This window comes from Seriola dumerili, unplaced genomic scaffold (genome assembly GCF_002260705.1).
Source record: "Seriola dumerili isolate Sdu_G_001 unplaced genomic scaffold, Sdu_1.0 BDQW01001246.1, whole genome shotgun sequence".
Lineage (NCBI taxonomy): Eukaryota > Metazoa > Chordata > Actinopteri > Carangiformes > Carangidae > Seriola > Seriola dumerili.
The window spans coordinates 504456-531920 of record NW_019175501.1 but is presented as its reverse complement, the minus strand read 5'-3'; the positions used below and the strand labels follow the sequence as shown (position 1 = coordinate 531920).

Below are 27465 nucleotides of genomic sequence, written 5' to 3'. Positions count from 1 at the left end.
AATTGAATTTCTGAGGGTATTTTTTTTTTCTTTGGTGTATTTTTTCTTCTCCTGTGAATATCTGTCTGAAGAAATACAAATTTAAGGATTTAAATCTCTTGTAAAAGCGCCAAGTATCTCCCACCAGTGGCCTCAATAGACCAGCTTCACGCAGCTCTGGGACATGTCGTGCTACAAGAACGAAGCAGACGAGATCAAGGACACCTCTCATGCTAATGAAGTTCATGAACTCGATATATTCATAGCCTGGCTTGATAACAAGTGCATTACCTCAATCTCTAGGCTGTCAAAAGGCATTCTGGGAAATGTAACTGAAAAGAAATCAGCAACATGAGAGGATGAGCTTATAATCATAAAAGTGATGATATTACAATATTGTCAAATTAAACTTGGGACATCCAGATGTTCGGTCTTTGAATGTTCAGCAGGTTCAGTTACAGACTTCCTGTAAAACAAGGTGGTGCTCCAGTGACATTTGTGAACCACTGAAGGATGCTGCTGCTAATAGCGACGGGTCTATGGGATGTCACAGCCACCAACTGTGACATCACTGATTTGGGCGTGGCCCGAAGTGCTAGACGCTAGCAGGTTTCAGCCATGGATGTACGATAGGAACTGGGTAACTGGATGCAAAGACGGCATCCAGTGACCTGAATGGAAACTGATGAATTGCTGCATGAGCCAAAAAAGACGTTCGGACCACTGCACATGCACATTAGCATTTCACCGCATGTTCCCGCTCGGGATGACGTCATGAAAATAAAGCTGACTTTTCTATTCTGTGGGGAAGTTTTACAAATATAAAACTTCCATGGATTAGAAATTCACCAGCTCTGTCAACAGTTTTACAGACGTCTCTTTTATGATTTTCTGGGGATTTTTGTTTGTTTGTTGCAAACCCACAAGTGACCACTAGGGGGATATTGGCACTAAATGGCTCTTTAAATACATCCATGGTCCCGACCCACAGAGGGCGGTGAAGCACGGCCTGTTTCCAGACCTCTGAATCACCACCAACACCTCCGAGTTGTTCAGTAATTCAAATATATCTGGTGCTGCTCATTAACGGTTGTTTCTTACAGTTGTAGAAACATTTGATCGATCAGAACTTTGTGACATGATTAAAAATGGAGAGGTCATCTTCCTGCACAGCCGGCAGAAAATAAAAACATTGCATGTGAACATTTTACTGATATGTTCAGAATCAACATGTTTGCATTTTGCCAAATATTTAAATTAACAATACATTCGCATTACTGTGGTTTAATAGAAAATGTAATCTGACTGCAATTACATTTCCTATAAAATGAGTTTCCTGCTGCAGTTTAGTTGTATAAAAAAGTCATTTTTAGGGGAGAGAGTTGAAGTTGACAACAGTGTTAAGATAACTGCTCCTGTGTTCATGTTTGGTTCGAGCAAAGTGAAACTAAATGACGCTGCTTTCAGACAAAAATCAGCGAACATGAACACAACGTCAGGTTGAAAGAGAAATAAAACAGTAATTCAGTGTGAGCATCGGCTACAGAAACACAACTGAAACATTCAGGGGTTCAGGTGTTTGTAGGAAAGTAGACCTTCATGTTCATGGGTAAGTTGGTGCAACAAGCACTTCTGATGAAATAGAATTAAGTTTTGATTTTGATCTTTAGCTTAAGCATTAGCATTGTAGATAACAATGGGAACGTATCCTTTGTTTTAACCCAACATGGCAGCACGACTCTCTTGTACCTCCGCTGTCTGAATGCTGAGTGACGGGCCTCAGCGTCCTGCCTCAGTGTGTATATCAAACCCTGAGGGCAACTTTTAATCCAAAAACCCTCTTTTTGACAGAATGGAAGGAAAAACAAGAAAACGGCAGCAAACAACAGTTGTACAAATTGACCAGTGTATTTGTGTTTTAAAAGTCCAGTTCAGCAGGTTCAGGAAATTTGCAAATCGAGTTCAAAGTCAACGCTGTCCCTCTGTTCCCATCGACATGTTTGCAGGCGAGAGCATCTCTGCAGTCCCTCCGAAGACGAGGCTGAGTCCTCTGCATCTGCTCTTCTCGTCGACGGTTTTCCCACCGTCCAACTGCAAACACTTTCCCTCCTTTCATTAGTCCAAATCAACAGAGAGGCAGGTCCATCCCCGTCCAGCTGGACACACAGATTTCCAGGGACTCTGATCGGCTGATGCTGGAAGACTGGCAGACCAGTACAGATCAGTCCTCCACACAGAAACCTGGGCAGAGAGGAAGGTTTGGAGGAAGGTTAGGGGACCGCCACATCAGGCGCTAACTGGTTTCAAATACTGCGCTGCATATAGAAGATTAAATAATGATAATAATGACATATTATATATGTATAGGACATGTATATTTCAGAAAATGTTAAACTGTCCCTTTAATCACTTGGCAAAAGAGAGACCACTGCTTTCTCTGCAAAGGCTCTTCAGTTGTTTAGTATCAAATGTAACAACAGTTTACATTTTTATGTTATGTTTTCACCTGCGTCTGTTTGTTTGTTTGTTTGTTTGTTTATTTGTTTGTCAGCAGGATTATGCACTGAGCCGATTTGTGCCAAACTCGGTGGAGGGATGGAGCCTGGGCCAGAGGAGAGCCCATTAACTTTTGGTGTGGATCCAGGATTTATTTTTTATCACTTTATGAGATCAGACATTTTTCAACACTTTTGCCAAATTCTTAGGAAATGATGTTTGGATGTTGACGTAAATAATCAGACATATTAATGGTGTTGACATCTTTGACTTTGTACAATTTGGTGCAGATTCAGATAATAATCTGGATCTGGATTGTTTGGCCTTGGTGGAGGTTTTCACTTATAACAAACCCTTTTTCATCGCTGCTTTGTACATTTCTTTTTCTTCAAGTTTGTAAATGCAAGTGAAGGATGAAAGTATCAGAAAAATGTCGACCTCCTGTCTTTGTCTGTCCTTCAAACATGTGGTGAATTAAGTGTGACAGCTAAAATATGGTGATGAAAAACGAACTCACTTTGAGCTGAGAAGAACTCTGCTGCTACGTCTGCGACTCGGCCTCCTGCTCTGCTCCCACCACCCTCCGGATGCTCTTGATTGACAGGTACATCTCCTCCTCTGGGTCGTAGTAATAAAACTTACTCAAGTAGGAGATCAGCGGTCTGGAAAGAGGTGAAGATCCGACACAGAGAAATCAACAGTCAAAAGTCATTCGGATTCATCTGGGAACCATTAATATTCTACTGGAGCTTGAACCAGTCCATCAGGTAGATCTCAGGATATTTCACTGGATAAGTGAGAACTTTGACCTGTGATTAAAAGTCAGAGCATCATCAAATGCATTAGGATTCATCCTCTGGGGGATCATGAACATCCCCACAAAATCTCATGACACTCCATCCAATAATTCTTGAGATATTATCAGTCTGGACCGAAGTGGTGCACCAACAGGTATTGTCAGAGAGACATTGATAACATGGCTGAACAACTGAGACGCCACCACGAACAGATTCTCCCAAAGATAATTTTATCATTTTGCATAATTTTAAGAATAACAACAAGCTTGCTGTATTTCCATCCTTCTCTAACTGATTTATGTGCTTGAATTTGTCCAGATCTGTTTGATCTGACACATACCATGTCCATTTAAACTGTGGATGACACCTTGAAGAAGAAGGGTTCAGTTTTGTGTTTTTAAAAGATTGTCACAGTTCTGTCATGGTTTACGACGGCTTCACGTTTCAGCGGGAGGATATTTAAAAAGGTCACGTGACTGACAGAGGTGATGAGTACCTGGGCAGTGGAAGCTCCTGGATGTGGTCGATGCGGACTATCTGTCGGATGCAGAAGCGACAGAGGTGTTGCAGTGACTTCACGTTGCTGAAGCGAGATACAGGATACAGCAGCTGAACTGGGGTGGGAGGAAGCCCTGAAACACACACACACACACACACACACACACACACACATTTGTGTTACTGCTCTTGATCTTGTTTAACATTATCTCCTGTGTTATTTCATATGTTTCTTAATGTCAACTAATTCCACCAAAATCAACAACGTGTTCGTCTGTCTCTCAATATTTTCCCGCTGAGTCTGTGACTCTCAGCTTGAGGCCACTCAACCCTAACCCTAACCCCACAGCACAAAAATATAAAGTTTCACTTATATAAAAAGCTCAGTAATTTGCTGAAGCAGCTTCACACTGTAGTCGATCAAACTGGAGGAAATGGTGGACTATTTTCACCTGTGGAGTAAAACACATTTGCTGCTCTAGTGAACATTTATAGCAGCAAATTGAGTCATTTAGAATCAGGTCTTCCTGCTGTACATGTAAGAAAATCACTGATAAAAGAACATCATGATATTTAATATTCATTTTGACAATGTCCGTCTCATGATGGAAAGATTTTCAGCATTAAAGGAGCTACTTGAAAGTTTTGCCATTGCTACATAGCTAACGTTAGCATTGACAGCTATTTATCTACGAGTCTAAAAGAAATGTGAGTGAGTTCAGCATCAAACTTCTTTTACCTGCCAAGAGCCGTCTCCAGAGGTGGAAAGTTACACCAATGTCAACTCTTGCTTTGCTTCTATTTCTATCACTTCGTTTCATCTACTGAGGTTAGCATGCTAACCAGCTAGATCCAGCCTGCTCGGACTGTCTCGTCACTTTCCGATACCGAGTCAATGTAGCCTTGAAGAAGTAACGCTGCCCAGAGGACGCGTTATAACCTCATGTACTGTAAACACAACAATGGCTGGAGCTCTTACCAAAATTAGGAAGTAAACAGATGTTAATGCTAACATTGGCTATGTAGCTATAGCAAAACTTACAAATAGCTCCTTTAATTAGGCCTAATAGCGACTTCTAGCAGCCCGGCTTTGACTGTGTGAAGTTGAAATATGAAGTCCAGACAACAGCTGGATTGGTGTGTCATAGTGGACTGTGGTGAATTGTGGGATACACTTGGTGCAACAAATGTGGGTTAAATGTACTACGTGGGTTTTTCCAGACGTGGGTCACACTTGTGTAGTACCTGATGAAACATAAACATAAGTGCTCAGAACTGCTACACTGTGGGTAACTGAACAGACACCGGAAATGCAAATACACATGCTTATTTATACATATCCAAGACAAAAACATGGACAGCATGTCTTCAACATTCGAACATACTTCATGCCATAAATGCCTTACCAGGACCCCGTCATACTTACTGTATGTTGAGGTGAAAACACTCACATATTTAGGTGCATTCTCACAATCATAAATCATTCACAGGCTGAACGCAGACATACAGACAGTCAGATATATTCCTGCTCTCCTCCGTCTCTCAGGCACTTCTCGCTAAGTGGTAGCTCACATCCATTTTTGATCGGCTGGAGCTGCATGTGGATATATGACCTATATTTTACCTGGGACTCTGGAGCGGAGGAAGTAGAGGAATTTGCCGTTCTTGGAGTGCATGATGGCTCGCTCGATGAACTCCACCACCGAGTGGCAGCGGTCCTCAAACTTCGGGTGACACCACAAGCTGAACGTCCCTGGAGGCAGAGAGAAATGTTTTTTTCTTTATGTATCGCATGTAGTATTTTATCATCTATAAATCATTCCCACATTAATTATGAAACATGTGTATCATTAAACATGTCTGATCATCCTGTGCGTGTTGGCTGGTTTTTCTGGATTTGGATTGGATTTTTCTGATTGAGGCAGACATTCAAAGTCAGGTCCACATGTTCCCCCAGTTTTACAAAATTTTGTTGCTCCTCTACTCTTGAACACATGACTTAAATTAAGAGCTTAAATCTGATTGGCTGAGCAGTGCAAAAAAAAAAAAAAAAGAGGGGGGCGTGCAAAAGTAGAGCTGCAAAAAAAGGAAATTTTATTGGCTGGTTATTTACACCGACTTTGTGTTTGAACATCAGGCCATGACTATGACTTCCTGGAAAATGTTTACCTCTGGGAAAACATGCATGCATCTTTAATGGTGACGTCACGCTTCACATAGAAGCATATATAAACACTTCCACAAATGAAACCTCACATCTCCATTATTCTCTCCAGGCCTGGATTTACATCAGAGCGGACAAAGTTTGTTTTTTAGCTGTAAAACATCTTTGTTTGTTACAGTATTACATTGTATTATTTATAGTAGTAGTATTATAGTATTATTTGTTTTGTTACAGTGTGAATGTAAAATACCTAAATATATGATATTGGTATCAATTTCAAAAATCCATAACTGGTTTTTGCAATTGAAGTTACATTTCATGACATTACGGTCATCATCCATCACATAATGGAATTACAATAAACCCCATTTCATGACATGTTCTGTTCCAGGATTTTTTGCGTTTACATACGCAGCTGTGTCTCAGGTAAGTATAGTCTCAGAGGACTTCTTATATCTGTGACTTAAGTCAGCTCTCTGGGGTGGCTTAAATGTGCACACACACAAAGCAACTTGTTAAACAAAGCTTTTTAAAATGGGAATCTCTCAACCATCTAAAAACACACATTTACACATCAAATCATTCCTGTGTGTTTTACCAACACGCCTTGGATTCATCCTTTGGCGTCCTTGAATATCTGCATTAAATTTAATGGCGATCCATCCAATAACTGCTGTGATATTTGAGCCTGTGCCACACTGACCAACCGACACGATGCTAACATGATGCTAACATGGCTAAAGAGAAGATTTTACGAATAAAAACCCTATAATTTGCAGAGAAAGCCGCCCAAATACAACCAGCCACTCTGTTTTTACACACACACACACACTCAGCGTGAGCAGAGACATCTGAACGTGTTGGTGTGTGTGAGTTGACTTCCCGTTGACCGCTCAGAGGTTGTTTATCTCGAAGCCATTCTGCTCTCGATTCATATCAGGCCACAACGCGTTCATGCAGACGTGATCGCGTTGATGTGAATGTGTTGTGTCAGTCGGGGCTGCACGTCTGAATAATGAATGTGTTTCCAGGCATGACTCTATAGCTTCATGATGGTGACTCATTAATGTAGAACCCCATTCGTGTGTGTGTGTGTGTGTGTGTGTGTGTGTGTGTGTGTGCCCGGTCACACATGTATTTTTCACAAGTCACCTTGTTAGTTTGTCACACATGTGGCGTGTGTACAAATACACACGAGGTGTTATGTGAGTTATTCATGTGTCAGTACTGTACTGTGACCTTATTGGAAGGTTGTGTTTATTCCTAATTTATTTATGCTCTTTTCTGCCCTCGTGTACGCTGACATTTTAGTTTAATTTGTCTCACAGACTTCTTTTGTTTTCCTGTTGCTATGCTCTAATTATGGTCAGTCTGATTTGTGCATTGTTCTGTCCGAAACTGACGTGACCAATATAACTAATATACTGTACTGTACATGTTTATTATAGAAATATAAAGTACTGTGTAAAAATAGAGGCGCACTTTGGCGAGAAGCATATTTCAAACCCCGACGCCTTTAAAAAACAGTGTAGTGGCACTTTTGTTGGATACAAATCAAAGAAAAGTTTCATGAACTTTGGAGGTTGTCACCATTTTCTCTTTTATCTGAATGTTGCTTTAAGTATTAATTCAAGATCACACCACACTGCCCCATTTTGTTCGCACAAATTCTACTGCTACGGTTAGATGTTAACGTTAGCCTAGCTGTAAGCTAAAGGACATTTTCTCAGGTGCTGTACTTAAACTGCTTTGCTTACTTTGTGCTTCACTACATGTATTTGACAGTTTGAGTTACTAGTTATTTTACAGATTTTCCATTAAGGACAGATTATGAGGTTATAAAATACGATGCAATGTGGAGCTTGTCGTAGGTTTTGCTATTGCAACATAGCTAGCATTAGCATTAACAGCTGTTTACTCGCCCAGTCTTGCCAAAAGCTTTAACTTTGAATCTGTGTCCTTTTTCACTGTTTTCTGATGTTTTATGGAATAAAAGCTTAATGAAGAATATAACTGGCAGATTCATCAGTTATGACAATAATGTTGCAGCCATAAAAGTTTCCTCCACCTCAACCAGCCAAAACACGTAAATGCTACTTACGCATGAATACATCAGTGTTAATTACAAAAGGCCGTTATTCTGCTGGGTACTTTTACTTCTGATACTTTAAGTACACATTGGTATAAAAGGCTTACATACTTTAACTTAAGTGACATTTACTTGTAATGGAGTATTTTCATATTGCAGTACTGTTACTTTTACTTATGTTAAGTATCTGAATACTTCCTACAGTCGTCAACACAGCCTCTAGATACGCAAAAGCTCTTCACTTCAGTTGAAACATTTTCAACTCTCACAGATGCATCTTCACCTCAATAGAGTAGATTCCACTTATTCTACTTATAAGACAAAGTGAACTTCAGGCTAGATGCAGGAGTACAGATTTATATGCAAACTCCTATATGTACTGTATGTTAATATAGGGTCAGTTTGAATGTGTGCATGAATGTCGTCTGTGACTCATCGTGGTAATGTGTCCCCATACATGTGGTGTGTGTCCATATTACATGCCTCGGGTGTTGGATGACCAGCATATGGATGCACATGTTTCTGTAGGCATTATGCAGCATCTTTATGTGTGTATATTTGTATGGCTATGCGTTGTGAGGACCAGTTTGACATTCTGCCCAGTCCTCACGTTCTGACACACCCTCCAGTGGCTGTTTGAGGGTTAAGAAACTGGTTTTGTGGTCGGGGTTAGAATCGGGTTCAGGTTGGGGTTAGGAGCTGAAGAGTGCACGGTGTCAATGAGTGTAGAAGCATTAACATGTGTGTGTCTGTGAGTGAGAGAGAGATTGCTGAGAGCATGTATTATGCTTGCATAGTTGCACACATATGCAACATATGCATGTCGAGTTGTGTGTGTGGATGTGTGTTTGTGTATCTTTGTGAGGACTGAGGATCTTTGTTGAATCTCTCTCTCTACGCCACACTTTGCTGTCTGTATATCCGCCACCACATGATGACAAAAGTAACCCTGACACTTTAATGTGTAGGTTTTAAGATTTTGTTTTCATCAGCATGTGTGTAGCAAAGGAGAACACATAATGTATTCATATTACAGATGTTAACACGTCTTTGTGTGTAAATTCCTGACATGGTGGTGATGTCAAATTTAACACAACAAGAACTGCCCTAAAACACACCCATAAGACAGTTTGAGTTAGTTTTAATACATCTGTTCTAAGAGTGTGTGTCGTTTCACACACATCAGGCGCCGGTTTCACAAAGACAGACTTTGACTGTGGCTTAGATACAACAAACAGTCTAAATTCATCTGTTGTGCAAGGCAAACTTTAGTTCTTGATTATCTTAAGCCGGACTATGGTACAATGAATTCTGGGTAAATTAAGACTTTTTTCAAAATAAAGAAAATGGAAATTATGAGCCATGTTTTCCTGTTTTTCTGTTTTTGGGTGCCACTGCTCAGCGCAGGTGTGACTGATAACCATGTTACCATGGTAACACTGGTCTTAGGCCCGAGTTAGCCGGGGGGTACGGTGTCTAATGTTTTTGTGATAAAATGACTCAGACAACAGTCTTTGATGCATTAGACTGATGTATGAGCAGAATTAACACTGGACCAACACTACAGACCGGCCCTGCCCCCGCTGTCTGCATCCGTGTCAGTTTGAATGTATCAGGGGTTTTAATATTAAGGTCTAGAGATGAATTATGTGAGTGACGGACGTGTGTGTGTGTGTGTGTGTGTGTGTGTGTGTGTGTGTGTGTGTGTGTGTGTGTGTGTGTGTGTGTGTGTGTGTGTGTGGGACTTTTAAACCAGGACATTCCCTCGTTAGGGTTGGGATCAGTCATTCAGCTGTGATGGATAAGACTCTGGTTGGGGGCTAGGGAAACAGTCAGGGTATAAAAACACAAACATGCGTGTGTGTGTGTGTGTGTGTGTGTTTGTGCGTCTCACCTCTGTAGTGCTCCATGCGTGTGTGGTGCGTGACGCCCTGCGACCTGAAGCTGAGGCTCAGGATGTAACGAGGGTCCGAACTGTCCCGGACCAGGAAGGATCCGTCCGGTTTCCCCTTCAGTTTCATCTCAGCGTCCTCCCAGTTCATCGGCCCCCAGTACCAGCCACACTGCAGGCAGAGACGCCAAGACACGTTCACTGTGAGAACCAGCCTTACTGCCTTTTAAATTAACCTCTTTTAAAAGATATATTTTTATAGGTGTGCTTGGGATCTGAATTTACTAATGATTTAAATCTATTATTATATTAAGTTGTCATCCTGTTTCTAATCGATTAATTTAATTATTTTAGACTGTTTTATCTCATTTTTACTGAACCTCATTCTCACTTTTCTCTCCCTAAACTTGTTTTTAATCATTTAGTGTTCATCCTCAATTTTATCTTGTCTTGTAAAGTACTTTGTAACTGTGTTTTAATTCTTATTCTTATTATTATTCTTCTTCTTCTTATTATTATTATTATTATTACTGCTCCTGCCTCCTCTCTCTCATCCTTAATATTTGGAGAAAAGCCTATACGTCTAATTTAAAGAATACATTTATTTCATTCACGTTTCAGCTAATTGTAAACTCCAAAAACACATTTCACAGGAGCTTCGATGTTTCTACTCTCATCTCAGAATTAGATTATTTAGACAGAAAAGAAAAGGAAGGCAAACATTTTACAATCTAATAGTCAACACTGGATAATGGAAAACAACACTTAAAGGTCCCATATAGTGTAAAGGTCTGTGTCCATGTGTAGTGTGATTATAGATCAGCTCTAGCTTCTATATTAATACTGTGAAAGTATCAAAGCCTCAGTCCACAGAGAAATGCACACAGCCTGTATTCAGAAACTGAGCCTTAAAACCAGCCGTCAGGACTTCTGGAACTTTGTGATGTCACAACAAAGCAGTCACCAAGCCCCACGCACCTGGACCCACCATCCAAACTTTTACAGGGTTTGGTTTCTCTGAGAGTTTTGACCTGAAATCTGCTTTATTTTTATTGGATCAATTAGAAAAGAGTCAGCCAATCAGAAGAGAGGCTCAGAGCCTCCTCTCTTCTGATTGGCTCACCGACCTGTTGTTACTAGAGCTCCAGAAAGAAGCCTGAGAGAGGAGATGTAAAACTACACTGAGATGGTTTTTGGTTCTTAAAACCACAAATATATCTTCTGATGGATCAACACTTCCACAGGTTCACTTTATATCAACTGGTTGTGCTGTTTATGAATATGAATTACTGAATCAAACATATTCTTTTTTTAGTTTTAGGACCATAATTATTTTAGTTTTGTAGTGTGCTCATGTGAATCTATATCTAATTACAGTGTGTTTTATTTAAAGTAATTATTTAAAGAGAAAACCTGACACAAGGAGTAAAAATAAAAGACTTAAACGATTAATCAAGTTATCAAAATTGCCAATTAATTTTCAGTCAAGCAACTAATTGATTAATCAGCTAATCATGTCGGCTCTGGAGTACTGGATGGCTTCTGGTTGCCTAGGGAAACAGTAAAACTGACGAGCATAGTGAGGGTTTGTTGTGATACTGTAAATGTAACTTGTTCTCGGGTCTCTCCGGTCTGTCTTACCTTCTCCAGCTCTCTCAGACTGGCGGTGAAGTTGCTGGCCTCAGACCGCCGCAGGGCACACAGCATGGGGGGTGGAGCCTGTCTGGTGGGGGGTAGCGCATCAGACGGCGATGGGGTTGAATGAGGAAGAGCCCGGAGGAAGGCGTCTAAAACAATGAATTTAAAGGTCCTATATGAAGCATTTTTAGCATCAACATGCTACTTTCATAAAATCAACATCCTGTTAGTCAATTCAAATGAGAGTGTGGAGGAGACGACTGGTCAAGCCCCTCCCCCCTCCCTCCTCCCATCCCAGCCCCGTAACGTGTCTTACCATTGAGGCTGAGACTGTGTCGGATGGTGGCATGGGAGGGAGGAGGAGGAGGAGGGAGAGGCAGGGGGAGGGACTGCAGGGAGGCGCCCATAACACTCACTAGGAAAGGCCCAGGCTGAGGCCCAGCTATGTCATCTGGAGGGGGGACAGTAAGGAAAGGAGAGAGTGAGGAGGGGAGGGAAGGGAGGAGCACAGGGGGAGGGAGGAAAGTGGGAGGAAAACGAAAACAAAGTGTCAAGAAGGGAAACAGTAAGGAAGGAAGGAAGGAAGGAAGGAAGGAAGGAAGGAAAACAGAATTTTTCAACACCATCAGACCCAGTCCACCAAACTACAAACCTACATGTTTCTCCTCTGAGCCGCTGAGCGCCATGTTTCCAAAAACTTATCAAAATTAAAAACTCATTAATGAGTCTGACTGTTACACTGGGTGACGTGTTCCTTCATCACCATGAAACACGCACACCGTCCCGCTGCCCCAAATACTCTCTAGAGCATCAAATGTGGATTAATCCACCGCTGAAAATAGACCCCCAAAAAATTTAAATTACTGAGCCTTTAAAACTATATATTTGTGAGCTGTTTTTAAAGATTTACTTCTTCAGTAGGAGCCAATGGGCTTGAACAAGAGAGAATTGAGAAATTAACTAATAAATAGTTGGGTTTGGTCTTCTCATGGGATTTGTTAAGGGTAATAAAAATACATAATATCACCAACATTATCTTAAACCTCAACCCGAGACGCTGCTTTAGTCGGCTGCATATGTGGGTCAGAAAATATCAGAGGCTCGGAGCAAAAAGAAAATGCACTTGAAAGGTCAGAGAACGGCCTTGAAATTAGAAATGAGGCGAAGAAAAATGTCCCGATACAGAGGAATATAAATTGTACAAATGTTTTCAAATTGTTTATCTTTTCTATTTATTTATCCGTCTCCTATATAAGAAATCTGTTATTGAGTGAAAACCAAGTCTGAACATCTTGATATTCAGTTTGAAGCTGTGTTAACTGTCAGTCAGTCAGTATTGTCAGTGAAGCAGCTGCACGGAGGTAAAAATAGACAAATAAGTCCCTAAAAAATCCAAACAAGAACATAAAATGTTGTTTTCTTTCCCCCCCGGTACAGATTGTTTTTCTGTGAAAGGAGGAAAAACAGTTTCCTTTTGCCATCTTACCATCGACTGAGTCATCGCGTCCAGATTTCAAATTAAATCTGTAGTTTGCAGCTGACCTTTCAAAGCTTCTCCAATCAGATTACAGCAGATTACAAAAACTTGTCTGTGTCTGAGTTTCCAGAAATGTAACGACAGAAAACAAAATTGACAAATAAGTATTTGACCAAGATAGGAATATTAAGAGAAACTGCCAGGGCTTCGCTTTCAGCCGAACTTGGACAAGCCAAAGTAAAGCCTGTAAGCAAAGGCTTAGAAAGGACGACTTGGTTTCATCGGCCTTCTTGCTGCCGTATTTATCATTTAACATATTATATTATTGTGTGTGTGTGTGTGTGTGTGTGTGTGTGTGTGTGTGTGTGTGTCTGGATGAACGAGAGGAGGAGAGAAAAAGTCGAAAAGACAAACAGGAAGGAGAAAAATGTACCTAACAGACTGAGACTTCGGCGTGGAGGAGGGGGCGGCGTGGGAGGGTGTGGTGTGTTCGCCCCTCGCCGTGAAATATCCACATCCACCAGAGAAACAGTCTCACCTGAAGCCAGAAAAAGAGTGAAAAGAAAGAAAGAAAGGAAAGGAGGGAGGGAAAAGTGAAAGAGTGAAGGAAGAAAGTGAAATAAAAGATGCAGACAGTAGCTACAAGAAAAAGTGGTTTGTGTATCTGTGATTGCCTGTTGTTTCGCCTGCGCTGCAGAGAGCCATTAAAGCTGCACCAGGCAGGATGTTTATGGAAAATTACACCCGGCTAATCAGCCTAAATCACTGCAATAAAGAAGAACATCCCATCCCCGCTAATTGAGCTGCTGCAGATTCACTGTTTACCACAGCGAGATTCTGCAGTTGGGGTCGGTTACTGCCGGGGAAAAGAAACAAAATCAAACGTTAAGAGCCAAATCCCCAACGTCTCCTCAACGGCGGAGAAAAACCGGACTCACTCACATCTACATCTCTGCCTCTATCATCTCTATAGCTCCGCTTCTTTTTCCTTTTGCTTGTGAAACATCACAGACCGGCCTCGGTTGGTAAACACGAACATGATGTGCGCAGGACTTCTGGGTTTTGAAGTCCCCAGCATTTCAAATAACTCGCCCTCGCTCTGATGGGACCGCCAATGCGAATCATCGCTCGGTGCAGCTTTAATGTTTCTGTCTAATTGGCGGTTAGCGCTGTGCAGAGCATGTGTTCATTAAACTCCAAGAACTACAGAAACTCAAGTAAATGTAGCAAAACTGAAATCTACAAGCAATGTGGGACACCAGAGCGAACCTCCGAGCCCTGTGGAGGTGTTGTGGGCTGATTCTCATAAAGTCAGCTAAATATTTTTTGCCTGCTGAGTTACAGATCTCCTCACCATCCTCACCGTACCCACAGGCCTTTCTGAGCTAAATCCGGTCTTATCTAGTCTGGTGCACCAGTTACAGAGTCTGACTGGTGAGAGCAGTTTATGGTTGCGGCGTTTTCAGCTGAAATCCTGCCCGTGCGCGTTCACGTTTATCTTTAAAGGAACAGTTTGACATCTTTAGAAATGTACACGTTTTTATCGTTTATCGTGTGGATCAAACAAACGAGACACAACGTGTTAATGAGGGAACTTTACAGAAGCTGGTGTGAGTGGATTTTGTTATCTGTGGGTAGAGCCTGGCTAGCAGGCTAGCTCCCCTTTATCTTCTTTGTGCTAAGCTAATCACCTCCTGGCGCCTCCTGCTCATCTAACCCTCAACAAGAAAGTGAACAAGCATATTCCCCAAAACTATTTCTTTATTATAAAACCTACACGTAGGTGCATGTAGGTTCCCATCGAACCATGCAACTTGTATCCTGTTTGAATTATCACCCAATAATTTTCAGTCAACTACATTCCAGCTCATTAACGTCACTTTTACACTTTTATGTTCAATACACATAATTTACCTCATTTTTGAGTTGTTGTTTGAATTATTTTGACTGTAGTTTCAATCAGAGGGATGTGTTGATAATTTAGTCAGGATACTGTTTTGAGACCATGTCAATAGTGTGACCTAGTGTCACACTGTAGTGGAGCGAAGACCACAGACGGTATACGTTTGAATAAAAACACCCAAAATTCAATGAAAATAGTGATTTTTAATTAAATTTGCAAAAAGTGCAGTAAGGAACGATCCATGTTATTTTCAGACAATTACGAGACAGAAAACCAGATTTCTGATATAAAAACTTTTGACCGGAGAACAACAGGAGGGTTAAATACTAACACGTTGGCCGTGGTTGAAGACACACTGAACACACTCTTTTCTAATATTAAACTCTATTGTATTCAAGAAAAGCTCCTGTGAGATTAGTTTGTATTAAGAGAAAATTAAACATGGAAGTTTGGTTGATTTGGTTTGAAGTATTTAACGGTTTTATAGTCTGTATTCCTCAGTGTGAGGTATCTGAAAATGAGCGGTTTTGGTATCAGCACAGATACCCAGGTATCGTATCGGCGTTAGGATAATACACCACTTGAAAACACCAGTAACGTCTAATTTTGTCACTTAATAATAATAATAATAATTAATAATAAGGTTTAGTACAGGAACACTGTTGACACTTCGGGAGATGTTTGTATGTCGCAGTAAAGAAATAGGTCCTGGGTGTGTTTAGCCTAGCTTAGCACAAAGGCTGAAAGCAGGGCTAAAACAGTTAGCCTGCATCAAACGTTTAAACCCCAACATCTTATTTTCTATTTCTTCACAAGTTAAATACTTAAATACAAAATGTAAATAGAATAAAATAGAAATAGAATAGAAAGTCTCATATTGTCATTGTAATGTACTTGTACAAAGTGCTACTCCTGGATTTGCTAAAAACAATTAAAAGATATGGCTTCACACACATGAACAAAATCCTAATATAAATAGATAAATAGATGATAAACAAGTGTTTCCCTGTGTGTTTGACATTTGTCTGCACATCCAGCAACAATGAAGTGGAACAACTTCACAAACACAACTCAGATGTTTTGTCACAACGTATTGATTTGCACTTTAAACCATCAGATATAAATATCAATTCAACCGTGCTAAATAATCACTATACGAGGTCAAAATGACAGGAAGCCTTCTGTCTCACTTTCTCCAGATGTTTGTGTCCATGACAAACATCAGTGGTGTCGTGTTTCAAAATAAAATGCAAGAGTTCATTATATGGTTTATATTTAAAATCTTAAGCTGCAAAGTAACTTTAGCTAAGTACACTTTAAGTACAAGATTTCCCTCTGACATGTGAGGGAGTAGAAATGTAAAATAGAATAAAATGGAAATAGTCAGTGCATTAAAACGGTACCACACTACTACACAGTGGTGTAACGGTCCAATACGATACAGCAGACATATTCATACAAGTGCATTTGAATATAGAGCAATAGATATTTGTCTGACCTCCAATAAACCTGTGTGAAGTTGCTTTACCGTAACTGATCAAGCCGATGCTGTTTCAAAAGTCAATCAACAGAATTATTGATAACTGATGAATTGTTTAATTTGACTATTCGGTTGACTGGAAAAGAAAAAAGCAGTCTGAGGTCATCACATTCTGGGGAAGTGTGATGGATGTTTTCCACCATTTTCTGACATTTGAAACTATTAGATTGATCTTTAGATAAATAATCTTTAGTTGCAGATCAATAAAGAGTTTGAGAGTGCTGTGGTGACAGTGAAGTGTCAGCTGGAATATTTACTGAAAGAAACCAGAGCAATGGCCCGAAGCAGCAAAGCAGGTCTTACCAGTGAAAGCAGAGAGGGAGGCAGGGGAGAAGGCACTGTGGGCCCTGGTCAGTCTGGGCTGGTTGTGACTGCAGGACAGACATCAAAACAGAGAGAAGAAGAAGAAGAAGAAGATGTGAGGAGAGTTAGAGTGCAGAGAAGAAGAAGTATTAGCAGCTGCAGAGGTGGAGAAAATGAGCTTTTCAGTATGAGTGTCTGTGTCTGCAGGTCCTGCAGCTTTCCCTTTTACTTTTTCTGTTTGATGCTCTCAGCTCTGGCAGTCAATACGTTTGAAGCAATGTTTTTTTAATCATAGCCTTCCCTCGGCGTGCTGCTGTGAATAATGACTAAGCAGTGAGGAGGATAGAAGGTGACAAGCCACAAAGGTTTGAAAAATCTCTGCGACTGATAACATGCAGCAGTGAAAAAGTTCCTGGACGTCTGAGAGAGAAGGCCGACAAGGTGCCAGCTGACGGAGTCAATCCCAGCCATTAGAAAACAATGACTGACGCGTCTGTAAAGAATGGATTGTCTGTGGCACAGTGACAGTCACTTGGAAAGAAATCAACATGACTGTGAATGAGACCTCATCAGGACACAAAACAGTGACTGGATTCACAATGTGCTGCTTCTGAATGGTTTTTTTTGCAGCCACTTCATGTCACAGACTTTTAAGTTTTTGGAAGATGGATCTTTTCTGTTTTTCTTGCTTAAACGTCCTGACCTACATCTAGAAAATCTCAACTTTGGCTTTATTCACAACTTCGAAACATGTGTTGGAGTCCAATCAATTAAAAACAGAAACTAAACAGACAGGCTGTGTGTTGAGAAAGTGATGAAGGGGCTGTTCCACATTGAAGAGCTATACTCTGCTCAGTGATGTATTAACAGCCTTGAATTCTCCCTGGGACCATTTTCATGTGTCATTCATGTAAAATTACTTTAATGTCCTTTCAGTGACAATGAGAAATGAGAATATCATTATTATTATTATTATTATTATTATTATTATTATTATTATTATTATTATTATTATTATTATTATTATTATTATTATTATTATTATTATTATTATTATTATTATTATTATTATTATTATTATTATTATTATTATTATTATTATTATTATGAGGGCCGTGTGTGGCTGCTCACCTGTCTGCGTCCTGCTCAGCACCAGCAGCGCTCGCCATGTCCACCAGACTCCCGCCAGAAGACACTGAGTAGGTCACTGAGGGCCTCTTGTCCAGCAGGTGATTGGAGCCGCTGCAGCTTTTAGTCCGGAACAGTTTACTCAGGCGGATCTTTAACGAGCCCTTTTTGGACTTCCCCGGAACTTTGAGCGTCTTTTCCGCACCTGCCGCCCGGCCTGTGGGAGTCCGCGGCGCGCTGGCGCACCGCTCCGGCCGCCTCCTGGGTGTCGACGCCAGGCTCGGATTCGGGCTCGTGGCCCAGGGCGAGTTCTGGACCGGTGTGGGTGACGGTGACATGGCGGGAACCTGGGCGACAACCTCTGAGTCCCCAGGGCTTACCTGCGACAGCCGGCTGGCTGAGCTCCCGTGGAGGCTGCACACCTGCGCGCCAAGATGCGCCGCTGCCGCTGCCTGTGTCGCCGCCGGGGACATCCCCTCCACCTGCCTCCTCAGCTCCGCCTGGAAGCTGCTGATGGAGAAAGCCCCAGACATTTTCTGAACTATTTCCCTTTTCCTGTTGAGTAAAAACTCACGGCGTCCGTTCTCATCATCAGTCTCATCCTCCGGGCACTCCTCCATGCCCAGGCCGGCAACATCCCCGCTCCCCAGCCCCTCCAGCACCAACAAAGCATCGCTGGTCTCTGTGGGGTCATCCCCGGGTTCTACTCCCCCTCCTACCGGCCCGTGTGCCCCCTGACACGAGCACTGCGGGAGCTCCCCTGCTTTGAACAGCATCTTGGGTACGGCACCGACCCCCAGCTCCCCGAACCGCCGGGCCAGCTCAAACACGGCTCCCTCTCTGTCCCTGGTGGCGCAGCCCCATTTAGAGTCAATCACGGTGAGAGGGTTGGATCTCTCTGACAACAAGGGCCACTCGGGCGGGGTAGTCATGAGTCGATGCCGGCGGCACAGCTCCGCAGCTCCTTGCATCTCCGCGGATACCGACACCGGGGGATGCGCTCCCCATGTCCGGTCCAGCAGGTTCTGCTGCTGCTGAACGTCTCCGGGACTCAGGGTGTTGTTATTGACAATCGGGCCGGAGCAGCCAGACCCCGGGCTCTGGTCCAAACCCAGGGCATCCCTCGGCTGATTCCGACGGTCTAATTCTAAAATCCCTTCTCCGTTCCGCATTATATTGGAGAAGACCAGCAGCTGAGGCCGTAGGCCAGGGCTGGGAGCGAAGTCAAAGCCCTGGGCCTCCATGGGGCTCTGCGGCGGAGGAGGCGCGGACAGCGGGGCTCGGCTCTCCGTCACCCCGGTGTCAGGTGCAGCCGTGCCCTCGCCGCTCGGCTGGGCTTTGTTCAGGCGGCTGCTGGGATGCTCGAGGCCCGCCGTCGGATCTCGGCTTATATCCAACCCCGCTTTGACGCCGCTGTGAGCCAGGACCTCCTTCCCCAGCCCTGCCACCACTCCTCCCGGCGGCAGATTCCCGTTTTCTGCGTCCAAGCGGTCATCCTCGGCCGCGGAAACCAGGCGCATCAACACGAAATCGGGCGACATATCTTGCGCGTTGTTCATAATTATTCCTCAGGATCGCGAGATGAGAATTATTAGGCGATCTGCTCTTCACATAGCTAACCGCGGAGATCTCTTCCCTATAATAAAGAAAGGGCCAAGCCGCTGCTGCCTCCCATAAACAGGCTCTGAGCGAAAATGCCAAAAAATATATCAGGCGATTTTTTCATCCTCCTCCCTTACGACAGGACAGCATCCATCTGTCAGATATAGAGGGAGATGAGTGCAGTTTGCTCCCGGCAGCAGGCGGACCCCTGGGTCAGACATGCGGTCTGATCTGAGTAGAATAAAAGCCAGTAGAGTCTCCGGTCAGTGACCACAGTCTGCCTCTGTGTTCCCAGCCAGGCCCCACCCGCTCCTCCTCCGCGCAGCCCATAATACCACTTCATGAGCACGGATGATGAGAACTAGTGTAAATTAGTCTGTGGCATTTTAATATCACAGGGGTTACCTGATTCAGCTTCACATCTGAACACCTGGTTTCTGTTTTCAGTCCTTATGAGGGGACAATGGTAAAAAACTAAACATAAAATAAGAAAAACACCCAAAGCAAAACACTGTTATCTTCTTTCAGTATTGGTCTATTCATTCATAAATCAATGGCCAGTCATGTTTCTGTGGTACTCCACTGCAGCACTACCTTTTATTGATTCACTTTATTTTTTATTTGCTATATTAATGTATTTATTTATCCTCATCCCCATATGTTTTTTACAGTATGATGTAGGGGAGCAATTTTACATTTAAAAACAAAGTGGAAAGTGAAAAATCTTAAAGACCATAACTCTTTTGCAATTCAAAGATGCATTGAAATATGAAAACACTGATTTCACTCAACGTTTTCATAGAAATTTAATGTGGGATCTGTTGTAACATGTGCATCTATTAATAATAATCGTCTATATTTACATAGCATTTTTGAAAAATAAGTTTACAACGTGCTTAATGGACAAAACAACAAGAAAATGAACAATTAAAAGAAAAATATGTAAATAAAACCAATTAATAAATGAACAAACCAGACCAGCTAAATTATAAGTCAGTGTAAAACTAATTAAAAGACAGGCAACAACAAAGAGTGGAGAGAGAGAGAAGGACAAGGCCTATCTGTGCCTTAAAAACATAAAGTTTAAAATCAATTCTGAAGGCCACAGCAGGTAGCCAGTTCAAGGAGGCCAAAACAGGAGAAATATAATCATATTTTCTAATTCTTGTAAAAATCCTGCGGCAGTATTTTGTACAAGCTGAAGCCGTTCAGTTAATTTCTGGGGCAGGAGGAAGTATAATAGTCAGAATGGCTGTAAACGAAGGCACGAATAAGGGTTTTTGTGTCCTGAAATGGAAGAAAGGTTCCAATCCTATAGCAGAAATCAGTAGAAAAGTTTAGGTGATACTCAAGAATCACCTTTAGTTTATAACCTCTTGTGCACAGTGCAAGTCCAAGGGAACTATGTGCTTTCAGGCCAAAGACCATCACTTTCGGTTTTCAAAACAACGTTACTAGCCATCAAGGATCTTATATGTTCCAGGCAGGTGGTTAGTGATGTGACAGAGGAGAGACCTGCTGGATTTATGCACAGATATAACTGAGTATTGGAAACAATAGAGGGTCAATAATAGACCCCAGGGGGATCCCTCAGGTAATCACTGCACTGGCAGATAAGGCGTCCTCTATGGACAAATAGAAAGTTCTGAATCATAAGATCTGAACCACTGAAGAGCAGAACGTGACATATTAAAAGTGAACTTCATAGTTTTTACATAAGACAATCAGTTGACTCATGATGAAAAGTAACGCTCGGCCTGTGAAAACAGTTGTAATATGATCTCTGTGTCTCTGCAGGGAGCTTCTCTCAGGTCTGAGAATATAACCCTTATGATTGGGTCCTCCAGTGTAAATATCAACATTATCATTGTTTGTTGCTTCCCTCCAAAACGATCCATATTGGCATTTTTTGATCTGACACCCTATCGGCAGGATATAGGCCCAAATAAGCTTATAACTAAACTTTGCCAGTTAGCACAAAGATTACTTGGTTAGCTTAGAAAAAGATCATGATTTGGGTTAATCACTACTTGGTTAAGGTAAGTAGGCTAACCTTTCTCATCATGGTTAAAATAAAAATGACTTGGTTAGAGGTTCTGTAAACGCTCCTCACTGCCACTAGATGTTGCACTAGATCTCCAACATCTCCCTTCACATCCTCAGTCACCAAGGTGTTAGCAGGTCCAGTGAAAGCGGCCACCAAACACACAGCAAGGAGCACAACTGAATAAAGTTAACAAAAACAACAAAGCCACAACCATTAGCACACGCTAGCATTGCCGTCATCTGCTGCATGGCGATGCTAGCAGTTAGCTAGCTGGCGATAGCAACAAATTTGGTGAACAAATTCGTAATAAGGCTAACAGCAAGTTAGCTAACATCATTGCAGCTTCTGTAGCCAGTCACTAATTAAAACAGCTGTAACATTGTGTAGCTATTAGGTTACTTACATGGAGGAGAAGTGAAGCTGGAGCCTTTAGCCGCTCTCCACCTCAGTGAGACTGTCATCTGCCGCATGGATGACACTGTCGGAGCCGGTAATAACAGTAATGTAGCTGGTGAACAGAACGACTGAGATTTGAGCTTTGAGCTCCCCGTGGCCAGTCCACCTGTGATCTGATCTTATCTCTTTCTCTGTCGGAGGCCAAAGAAAAGAGGTTTCTTCAGTGGAGGAAGTCCTGGAGGATGACTTTCACCTGGAGGCTGCACTGTGCCCTCCTACCTGTGGGCGGTCCCCGTGTTTTCTATAAATGTGATGAATACCAGCCGAGTTTAAAAGGAGGTACTCATATTCACTAACACAAACAGATACCAAAACAAACAGAGAAGCTCAGAGTACAACACACACGGAACGCCATTACTCCACTACATCTTTACAGAGAAAATACTTGTTTGCTTCTACATTATTTTATAAAATCTTAGTCATGGGTAAAATAAAAGTTAACTGTTGGTTTGCTGGAAACACACAGTCGTCTCTCACGTCAATGTCTGACACTTCAATCCATCCCTTCCACCCCAACTTCCTCCCCATGAGACTCATGCTACATATCATAGGAACGCGAGTCTGTTTTTAAAGTATACATTTAAAAATTATCATATTTATAATAATAATAAAGTCTATTTATATGGTACTTCAAAATCAGCTGTTATAAGGTGCATTTATAAGATAAATAGAGTGAAACTGTGAAATTTAAATTTAAAAAAGGGCCAATAAAATACCAGTATACATACACAAACACATTTCCCCACTATGGGACTAATAAAAGACTGATCCCACATATGAAAATCTGGCTCATGACCAAGGGAAAACACTAATCCAGGTGCATCTAATAACATTAATTACTACCTCGTGTTACAGTAATCACTGGATCCGAGTGCTCATTAATGTCATTAGTTCCACCTGTGTTTTTCCTGCTATTACAAGTCAAAATATCAGCTATAAAAAAAAAATAGTCTGTAAATCTGATTCATTTCATGCTCATCAAGTCAACACGTCAGTCAAAACCAAAGATCACTGGAGCTGACTGTTAGTAAAGCAGGAGAATCTCAACACAACAGAAACTAATGAGAAAAATTCTAAATGAAAGTCACATTGGCTCCTTTCGTTACAAGTTTCTCGTCACCACTTGGTAAAATTCAAACCATGTACAACAACTATTTGACACCAGCTCCTTTAAGTTGCTCAGAACTGTTTTATAGCTCACAGCTGATGAAGTGTTGTGAATGATGATGATGATGATGATGATGATGAGTGCAGAAGAACAGGTTTATTAACTCCTCCATCAGACGACTGTCACTTCTTCATTTGTTTATTCTTGGCTTCAATCCATCTGATTTACATGGGTCCTTTAACTTTAACGTCGAAGAAAACTGATGTTATTTCACGGAGTTTTCTATCTTTTATTTTTAAATTGTGATGTGTGTGTGTTTTGGATTGTATTGCTTAGTTTTTTTATGTTAAATGTCTTGTGCTTCTTTATGTTTCTTTGTCCTAAAATAAGTGTTTTTCACTTTAACATGTTATCCCTTGGAGTTTTGTTTGTGTCTGATAATCTGAAAGTAAAATTAAACAATCAATTCAAAACTCACAGCGCAGCACAGATGAACCACATTAGTCTGTGGCCTGAACAATAGAGTTTAGAGACAGAAACAAACACCCAGCTCACTTTCCAAAACAGTGAAATATACAGTAATAAAATCTAAATCAGATCACACTGGTCCGCCCTGCTCCTGCTGATTTCAAATGTGTATAAAACTTACTACACAGGGTGAGCGCAGTGTTACAGGGTGACTGAACATGGAGGCTGCTCACCTGACTCATCCTGGCTGTGATCGGTGATCACACACATCAAAGCGTGTTCAGGAGGAGAGAAGACGGGAATAAGACTGAGTGAAATAAAAGACAATTTAGGTAGAATGAGAGATAAGCAGAGAATCACAGTGTTAGAAAAAAAATCATCAAATATATATATATACATATATACATAAAATAAACCAGTGGAAAAGTACAACAAGGAAACAGAAAGAATGGAATATTCACATAGAATAAATAGGAAGTAAATAAAATGAAATACAGTAGAGAGAGAAGAGAACCGACAGTTCATAACAATACAGTGCAAAAAGAGACTGAAATAAAATACAAAGAATTAGAATATAATACAATATCAGTATCAGTTGACTTTGTTCAATCTGTACAACGGATACTGCAAAAAAAAACTCTGAACAACACAATAAACAACAGGGCAAGAAAGTTGAATTTGTGTTTCAGCAGGGGAGGAGAAGAAAAGAAAACCAGCACAGATATTTTTATTATTTTTGTCTGTAAGCAGCGTGTTTGAGTCATGTCGTCCATGTGTGTCAAGATTTATTTACCGTCTGTTTCCATTGCACTTTGTCACATTTTGCTTTTTGTCTGTTTGACGGTCACCTGTCAGCTGAGCGGCCTCGAGCAGCAGCTCAGTGAAAGAACAACGTCCACACCCAGCGACAGTCTGAACCATCAGCAACACTGAGCAGCAGCGCTGTAATGACGCTGTGTGACGGGCAGATGGCGCTGCAGGCCATCCAGCAGTGATGGATGAAGCTGCTGCTGAATGGGAGAGAGGATGAAGGGCCATTAATCCTTACAGTGTGTGTGTGTGTGTGTGTGTGTGTGTGTGTGTGTGTGTTTACATGTGAGCCACAGAGATGACAGCGGTGTTTGTTCATATCTGAGGTTTACGTGAAGTAATCAAACTAACAACCTGCCCTGCAGAGCTGAATATTGATGTGAGGTCAGAGGTCAGCAGCATTAATATTACACAACTGTTTCATTGTTTGGTGTTGTATGTTTTGTTTGTGTTGTCTTGCCACAGGCGTCTAATCGAATCCTCTCATCTCTCATTTTGTTTGTCTGGTTTTACTTAAATATAATATGAATAATAAATAATATTTGTATCTGTGTGGGATCCGATCAAAACATCACAGACACAAGGATGAACAACAGAGTATTTATCCCCTCTGTGCCTGTGTGCAGAGTCTATAGTGATGGCAGACTCAGTCACTGAGCACAGATTGTGGTTCTGGACCAAACCTGGCAACCTCACTGTGAATACAAGACGTCAGGAAGCTGCACACAGTCATCTGCCTGGTGATCGCCAAGAAAGAGTTCAGGCTCGTAATTCTGCATAAAAAATACAAATTGTTTCTGTACAGATGAAACAATTTGTTACTTAGTGAATTCATATGTACTGGAAATTAAAGCTCCTCCAGTGTAAAGGTCTCTGTCCATGTGTAGTGTGATTATAGATCAGGTCTAGCTTCTATATTAATACTGTGAAAGTATCAAAGCCTCAGTCCACAGAGAAATGCACACAGCCTGTATTCAGAAACTGAGCCTTAAAACCAGCCGTCAGGACTTCTGGAACTTTGTGATGTCACAACAAAGCAGTCACCAAGCCCCGCCCACCTGGACCCACCATCCAAACCTTGCAGGATTTGGTTTCTCTGAGTGTTTTTACCTGAAATCTGCTGTGTTTTTATTGGATCACTCAGAAAACAGTCAGCCAATCAGAAGAGAGGCTCAGAGCCTCTCAAGGGGGGGTGTAGCTCATTTTCACCCTGAGGTCGTCTATTAGATTGATCCAGACATTATCAGATATTAGAAAGTAGACACAAAATAAAGAGGTCAAAGGTTAAAGTTGGTGTTTCCTGACAACATGATGGTAAGAACAAGAATAAAGGTTCATCTGTGATGAGTTTCTTTATGAATGAAGATAAAAAAAACCCAACAAGCTTGAGTTCTGGTCGAGCCTTTTTCGTGTCAGATTTTGGTGACGTTTTAGTTTTAGTGAAGAACAACAAAGTAGAGAAACACAGTGAGACTGAAGGAGCAGCACGTGACTCATGTCGTGTTTAACTGACGGCATCCATCACAGCTACATGAGAAGAGACAGGAAGATGATTAGACTGCAACACAACATGCATGCACGGGTGACACACACACACACACACACACACACACACACACACACACACACTGTGCCTTATTGTCTCCCTCAGGCTCGACTGCAGCACCTTTGCTGCTCTGCAGTGAAGTCCCAGGGTGGGAGGTGGGAGTGGTGTTTGAGTACATGTTTGTGTGTGTGTGTGTGTGTGTGTGTGTGTGTGTGTGTGTGTGTGTGGAGGGTGGAGTGGTGGGGGTGATTCTCAGAAACCTGTTGCCATGGCCACCAAAACAAGGATTCTTGCCTGCATCACTCCTCCCAGCGAGTGAGCTTCCTCTCTCTCTTTCTTCCCTTTTTTTTTCTGCTCACGCTTCTCATGCAGCATCTCTCCCTCATCCAGACCTTGCTGCACACACACACACACACACACATACACACACACACACATACAAGTGGGGAATTCCCTGACATTGCAAAAATGAGAAACAATGAGAAAATTCATATCTCTTTTTGTTGTTTTCTGTCTGTAATCTGCATACATCAACTCTGTGCATTTATAATATCATCCAGTGTGTGTGTGTGTGTGTGTGTGTGTGTGTGTGTGTGTGTGTGTGTGCGTGCGTGTGTGCGTATGTGCAGTTAAAGAGCATCCTCATCTCCATCCACTCTAGGAGGGGTTAATCCATCCATCCATCCAGCAGGGGGATTCTTGATTCTTGATGGAAGCCAAAATGCAGCAGAGCTTAACCCTCATCTCTGACTGACTGCATCATCCTCACACACGCACACACACACACACACGCACACACACACACCAGATGTACCACTCTCATCACCTTTCAGCGTTGGTGAGCGTCCCTGTCGATACGCAGGAGGGAGGCACAGGGTGAATGAAGGGATGAAGGGAAGGGAGGGGAGGAGGAGGGAGTGATGGGAGAGAGGGGATGGTGCGGGCTGGGGTGGGAGCGGGGGGAGTGGTGAGGGGAGGGAGGATGTTGGAGCATCACAAGCCTCCGTCAGATGGGCTGAAGCTCTTTGGAGCAACAGATATCTGAGCGGGAGACAGGAGAAGAAGAAGAAGGAGAGAGGGGATAAAGAAAGAAAGAAAGAAAGGGAGGAAATCTGCTCTTCTCTCTTCATCCCTCCATCTCCACAACACGCCGCTCACCTCCCACCTCCTCCCACCAGACACGGGGATCCCCCAACTTTGAGGCTTTTCCCTCCTCTTCTTCCTCCTCCTCCCCCTCCTCCCTCTTGCGCACGCTGCGTTTATTTTGCCCCGGAGGTTGGCGCGCGCGGCTTCGCGACTTCAAACCACGACAGCGGAGAGTGAGCGGCACCGCGGGCTGGAGACCCCGGACTGACCGCAGAGATGCGGGGACTGCTCCCCTTGTCAGCCGCCTCTTCCCACCACCCCCGCCGGGGACACGCAGCTTTGACGAGATTCACTTGCGACTGGGTGCGTGAACGCAGGAGAGCGCGTGCATGTGCCAGTGCGGCGCACAGATGGAGCTGTGCGCTCCGAGTGTGAGCGC

At 42.3% G+C, this 27465-nt stretch overlaps 1 protein-coding gene across 1 annotated transcript; it reads right to left on the bottom strand.

Moving 5' to 3' along the window:
• On the bottom strand, positions 1-18694 carry socs7 (suppressor of cytokine signaling 7). The gene is made up of 10 exons (XM_022767681.1): positions 17907-18694; positions 16776-16828; positions 13463-13567; positions 11871-12003; positions 11556-11658; positions 9918-10086; positions 5395-5523; positions 3769-3904; positions 2993-3137; positions 1-2220 (listed from the first exon to the last, which is right to left on the bottom strand). Exons 1-9 carry the CDS (start codon positions 18677-18679, stop codon positions 3017-3019), a joined length of 1722 nt encoding a protein of 573 aa, XP_022623402.1. The 5' UTR covers positions 18680-18694; the 3' UTR covers positions 1-2220; positions 2993-3016.
• Positions 18695-27465: the final 8771 nt, after the last annotated feature.